This window comes from Colobus angolensis, unplaced genomic scaffold (assembly GCF_000951035.1).
Source record: "Colobus angolensis palliatus isolate OR3802 unplaced genomic scaffold, Cang.pa_1.0 Scaffold517, whole genome shotgun sequence".
Classification (NCBI taxonomy): Eukaryota; Metazoa; Chordata; class Mammalia; order Primates; family Cercopithecidae; genus Colobus; species Colobus angolensis.
In genome coordinates this window covers 668,746-674,805 of record NW_012118677.1, presented here as the reverse complement: position 1 = coordinate 674,805, position 6,060 = coordinate 668,746, and the positions used below count along the sequence as shown (strand labels likewise).

At 40.2% G+C, this 6,060-nt stretch overlaps 1 protein-coding gene across 1 annotated transcript in view; it reads right to left on the bottom strand.

The window, feature by feature from the left end:
- Positions 1-2,079, bottom strand: part of CERS6 (ceramide synthase 6) — a gene marked incomplete at its 5' end in the record, with an annotated part of 238,497 nt that extends 236,418 nt beyond the window's left edge. The window contains one exon of the mRNA XM_011960590.1: positions 1,957-2,079. Within this exon, the coding sequence (XP_011815980.1) occupies positions 1,957-2,079 (123 nt within the window). The remainder of the gene's footprint in view (positions 1-1,956) is intronic.
- Between the last annotated feature and the right edge of the window lie 3,981 nt (positions 2,080-6,060).

The following is a 6,060-nucleotide window of genomic DNA, read 5'->3' as shown; positions in this document are numbered from 1 at the left end:
TTTTGTATGTTTGTTTGTTTTGAGACAGAGTCTTGATCCATCGCCAGGCTGGAGTGCAGTGGCGCAATCTCGGCTCACTGCAACCTCCGCCTCTTGGGTTCAAGCCATTCTTCTGCCTCAGCCTCCCGCGTAGTCGGGACTACAGGTGCACGCCACTATGTCCAGCTAATTTTTGTATTTTTAGTAGAGATGGGGTCTCACCATGTTGGCCAGGGTGGTCTCAATCTCTTTACCTCACGATCCGCCCTCCTCAGTCTCCCAAAGTACTGGGACTCTAAGCGTAAGCCACTGTGCCTAGCCAAGCAAGTATTCTTTAGAGCAGCCAACCTGGCTGCAAAATCTTTTTATTACTTTTATGGAGGAAATTTCTCCAGTAACTGTAAAAAACACAAGGCAAGGGAAGTGAAACATCCACTGCAGGATTTTTAAGGAGAGGCATCAAATTTGGGGAAAACAAAAACCAAAAATTTAAAAAACAAAAAACCCTCATTTTATTATTCATTTAGAATACTATATGTTTAACATACTTAGAGTAGTTCACAAAGAGACTCCAAATATGTTATAATCACACTCACAAATGAACCTGAGATGTCCCTACACACCTGTTTTTTTAAGAGGGAAAAAGTTGTTTCACTCAAGTAATTTGATACACTAAATGAAAATGCTTTTTTTTAATATATATATTTTCTTCTTTTAAATACCATAAGATATGTGTCCCTTCAGACAGGAATTTGGCAATCTGAAATTACCCCATAAAAACCACCAAAAGAGCTTTTCCTAAAATTCCATTCATTCTTCTCTTCTTCCTAGCAGGGATATGAAAAACACTCGGTAGTTTCTTAATTTTTTGAGAAAAAAAATTTTTTTAAAGGACAGAGGGAAAAACTCTAGAGAATTTTGGAAGAAATGAAGACCATAAAATAGGCGAAAGTATTTGGATATCTGAATTAATAGTTGTAAGACAAGATAGCCAGTACAAATGGCTAGAAACACAAGTATCAAGAAAAGAAATAGAATTTGCTTAATTCTATCAAATCACATCTTGGAAGCCTGGGTAATTCTCCCAGAAAAGTGAAAGAGAGAAAATGAGCCATTTAATATATGAACACACAATACTTCTCATGGAACATTGTATTTCTCCTGATCTTTTCCTTTTTCTTGTACAGACAAGAATAAGGTAAGATATATAAAAACTCTGTAATTTGCTTTATTTTCCTATGGCCTTCAATTGAGGGTTTCTGACTTTGGCATTCTCCTCCCTCTTTGTTCTGAAGGAGATCTGAACTTGGGATGGGGGTGGAGGCAGGAGACGTGGTCTCTTCTCCCCGCTTCTCTTCCGCTCCCTCCTTCCCACTCCTAGTTTGGGCTTCAACTCTCATCTGTGTATCTCCTCCTTTTTATTCTCCACAGTGAACCTATCTCTTCACTTAAGAATCTCCTGACTCTCCTCCTTCATACCTTCATGGTACAATCTTTTATCCTGCAATTATGCCTTCTTCTTGTTTTTGTTTACATTTATCTACTAATCACAGCTCCTAGAATCTATGGACAATGCTACGAGCCAAGAGGTCCTTTTTTTCGCACACACATAAATCACACTCTTCAGCTCTACCCAGTCACCTCCACAAAGTCCCTCCCAGCCCTCATTTTGCTTCAAGTCAAATCTTGCTTCAGGTCACATGTGATTAAAAGAGTCACAGAATTAGACTAATTGTTATTTAATCAAGACTCTTCTTAGGCAAGCTACTAAAAATCAACTTGAGCGTAAACTACCAGGTCTAAGACAAGCCCATCTTCATTCCACTTCTACTACACTTACATTCCTTCTGACAACATGTTCTCCAGCATGAGGTTAGGCAAAAGTTGATTCTCCAAACCCAGAAGGGGGAACTGAATGACAGCAGGCTGAGAATGGTGACCAGGGACAATCCATACCCCAGGAAAGGACAATCATACCTTTGTAATTGCAGTGAAGACCTTTTCCAGAATGGCATTGGGCGGAGCAATCTGTGGTCCATTGGCCTGAATGTTGAGGGCTATGGCACACGGTTTGGCTACAAATCTAAAAATTACAAAAAGAAAAAAGTAGAAGGTCAGAATTTATTCTTTCTATGTGATTCTTAATGTCACCAGTTACACATAGCTCAATTACCCCAATAAAGTGTTGGTAGGATTTCATGGGTGTACATTGTTAACACTCCCGTCAGTAACTGTAAGGCCGACTTAACGATTTTTCTCTCCATTAGCCCCCAGCAGTAACATTAAAAAAGAAATCCTTTTAAAACATTTAAATCCTCCAATCTTCAACTTCTAATGAGACAAAGCTAGAAAGACTATCAGATGAAAATATAAGTGTATAGATAGAAATAAAACAATGATTTCAAAATGAGATAACTTATACTGTTCTTACACAGAGCAATAGTCATGCTATATTTTTACTGTGAGAAAACGTTTACTAAGCATCTAATTATGCATGCAGAGAGAGCGCTTTGATCACCCCTAGTCATAAACTTGGCAATTTTTGTCTCTATAATCAAAGTGTGCTAAATTCAGCCCCAATCCCTTATGGCTTCTTAAAATTCTCTGCTTTGTGGTTATTTGCTTTTTTCTCATAAAGAGTAATGAAGGATGTCAAAAGGCATGATGTCCCAGACAAGATGAAAAGTCGCAAGTGTTTATGTATGAACATCCACAAAACTGTTTTTATCCTAAGCCAATGCCTACGTCAAGAGGAATGAGAGGACTGAGCCTTCTTTCTGGTCTCATTTGCTGTGTGAATGAGGTGCTGAAGGGGAGCAGGTGAAGTGCATTGGGCCCCAAAGATGTGGGGACATCGCTAATAAAACTGTGTTAAAAAAATTAAAAGTTGTTTTAGACTAAATGCTCAAGAAATAAAACTCTGTAAATATTCATTTTCAGTAGCAACACTGAACATTTTCTACGAATACAGAACAATTTTATATCATGTGAAAGTATTACCCAAATTAATTCACTGTTGGTCAAAGGCAACAATTGATAAATATGCAAAACAGACCAGGAGTAAATCTTAGATGAAGCTTCCTTAATGACAGTTGATGAGATTAAAGAACAGTAGACAAAGGTTTTTGTTTTTAAAGTAGGGCCAATGAAACTTATATACAAAGTACCACATAATATCCTACTGGGTCCTATTACAAGTACAAGTGAAGAAATTTATTTAAACAGGAAAATGGAACACTGTACATGTACATGCCTAAACCAGGAAAGACAGACACAGAAAATGCACCGTAATACTTGGTACACTGAGCTCTCTGGGACAAAGTTGGGAAGGAAGAAGAATCACCCTTTCCCGATATACAAATCCTCTAGATATTGGAGTTTTCCCCAAATTTCTACATTCTCAATTCTGTTTAATGTAAAATTTTCTGAGCGGTATTACCTACATCCCTACCTTCTTGGCAATAAGTATAACCTTTTCCTCATGACTCTGGCCCCTTTTTATAAATGATAATCATGGGGCTATGGCTGTAGTGATGAAAGAAGGAATTTAGTAGGCAATGACCACAAGAAGGAGTCTAGAACTTGTTTCCTCGACAAGGTTTCCCGCTTTGTGGTTATTTGCCCCTCATCACAAGGTACAAAGAGGGGGGTGAAAAGACATGCAGTCCAGCAAAAGAAATGATAAGGTAAGACCACAAAATGCATTTGGTGTGAAGGACACAACTATTCCAGTGGTTTCCTTCTAGTCTTTCCAGCTGGACTCCTCCCCCGCCCTCCCTCAGCCTCCCCTTCCCACACCTCTGACAAACTGTGTTCAAATTCCCTTCGGACTTTGTCATTATCATCTTTTAACAGTCTGCTATTCCAGCACAGTCTTCTGTCTTCATCTAACTAGCACAGAGTCTCAATGCAGAAGCTGATCATTTCCTCTTTGTATGCCCTGTGACAATGCCTGTGCATACACAGGAGGGGGTCAAGACATTTAATCAACTGGTTATCTTCAGTAAATACGTTTTGTTGTTGCTACCATGGTGTTGAGTGCTGCTAACAAGTTGACATTCTCTGTGTGCCCTGTAACAATGCATGGGCAGGCAGTAGGGGAGTCAAGAAATTTACTCAACACCGTCTCTTCAATAGCAACTTCCTCACCTCCGTTATCCACCAAAAAAAAAAAAAAAAAAAAATCAAAACAAATTTTTAGTATTTGTTATACAATATAATGCATACATCTCTCTTTCTCTTTTTAAGTTTCAAACCACTTTTAAAACTCTATTTTCTTTAAATTCCAAGAATGAAAGCAACAGTGTACCACTTAATCAACAACTTATCAAATTTCAATAATCAAAATTATCAAATAAATATGATGCTGTTAACATATTTTTAAAGCAATGTCCAAAGGATAGGGTGGGAATTATTTCTGCTGCTATCTGGCTATGGAGACTTAACTACAGAAATTAATCTCTCTCTACCTCAATCTCCTCATATGTGAAAAAATTACTATAATTATATATGTACATGTATGTGTTTCTACAAATACATATATGTATTACAAATCAGGCCGGGCGCAGTGGCTCAAGCCTGTAATCCCAGCACTTTGGGAGGCCGAGACGGGCGGATCATGAGGTCAGGAGATCGAGACCATCCTGGCTAACATGGTGAAACCCCGTCTCTACTAAAAACTACAAAAAACTAGCGGGGGGGGTTGGGGGTGCCTGTAGTCCCAGCTACCCTGGAGGCTGAGGCAGGAGAATGGCGTGAACCCGGGAGGCGGAGCTTGCAGTGAGCTGAGATCCGGCCACAGCACTCCAGCCTGGGTGACAGAGTGAGACTCCGTCTCAAAAAAAAAAAAAAAAAAAAAAAAAAAACAAATCATATCATAGAGTTTCTTTGCCTAAAATGTTTGACGGTAAGGTTTCACATAATAGCATTTACAAACCATGCCTTTCCTGGGCCCAGCGGTTCACCAGCCTCAGCTACACTGAACCAAGCTATGTGTATTCAAGTTGTAAAAGTATTACACCAAGCAGAAGCAGAAAAAAAGAGACCAGATGTCAGGATAGGCACTGAAAGAAACCAGGGACATCTGGTCGAGTAACCACTTGCCCCAGTTTACCCTCCATCCAAGTGTTCTCAGCAGCACGTGCACAGACAGAAGTGTCCCCGTGTGGTATTTTGCCACAGTTAAAAGGAAGAGCAAAGGGTCCCATATGGACATTAAATTGTGGTGACTCTCATCCTCAAACCCCAGGCCTGGTGCAGGTCCACAGTGAGTCCACACCAGCAGTGCGATCAGGGTCTGAGCTCATCCACACCTGGCCTTCTCTAAGGGACCAAACCTTTCCAGCTCCCCTATTCAACCCAATGGCCCTCCAGGGTGCTATGGCCACACTTCCCACAGGAGAGTTAAGTGTTGGTATAACTCTCCTGTATATAACATGTGCATCCCTCTCCTGTGTGTGGGGCCCCCAAGAGAGCAGGACCAGGCCTCAGTGAAGTCCACATCTCCAGAGCCCTGTTCAAAATCTCATTTAATCCTCCCTCAACCAGATGAAGCGGGATTACCATCATCCCCACTTTGCAGAGAGGACCAGAGACGTCAGTGGCCTCCACTTCCAGGGAAATGGAAGCAGAAGACAGTATATTTCTTTCCCAGAAGGGTCACTGTTATAATCAGCTCCCCATTCTGATTCACTGGACAGGCTAAGCCCCCAAATCTGAGGATGTAGAGACAGACAGACAGTGAGAGAGAGAGAGAGAGAGAACAACAGACAAACTTAATAGAATTTAACTCAATTTAAATGTTGAAGTCCATTAAAGTTTAAATGACCTATGGTAGGCATGTACATAAATCATCGTTCTTTGAACAACGTCATAATCTTTTTATTTATATGCCTGGCACACTATGGGCACTCAATAAGTATTTGATGGATGAATGAATGAATAAAACAATCAAGTAAAATACAATGGCAGGTATCCTTACTATCTTTTCCAAAGGGGCTGTGCATTTTAATTTCCTTGAATATCCACATCTACTCAGGGTCATCTGGGACCCAGAAGGTAAGAGACTGACCACTCCAACTC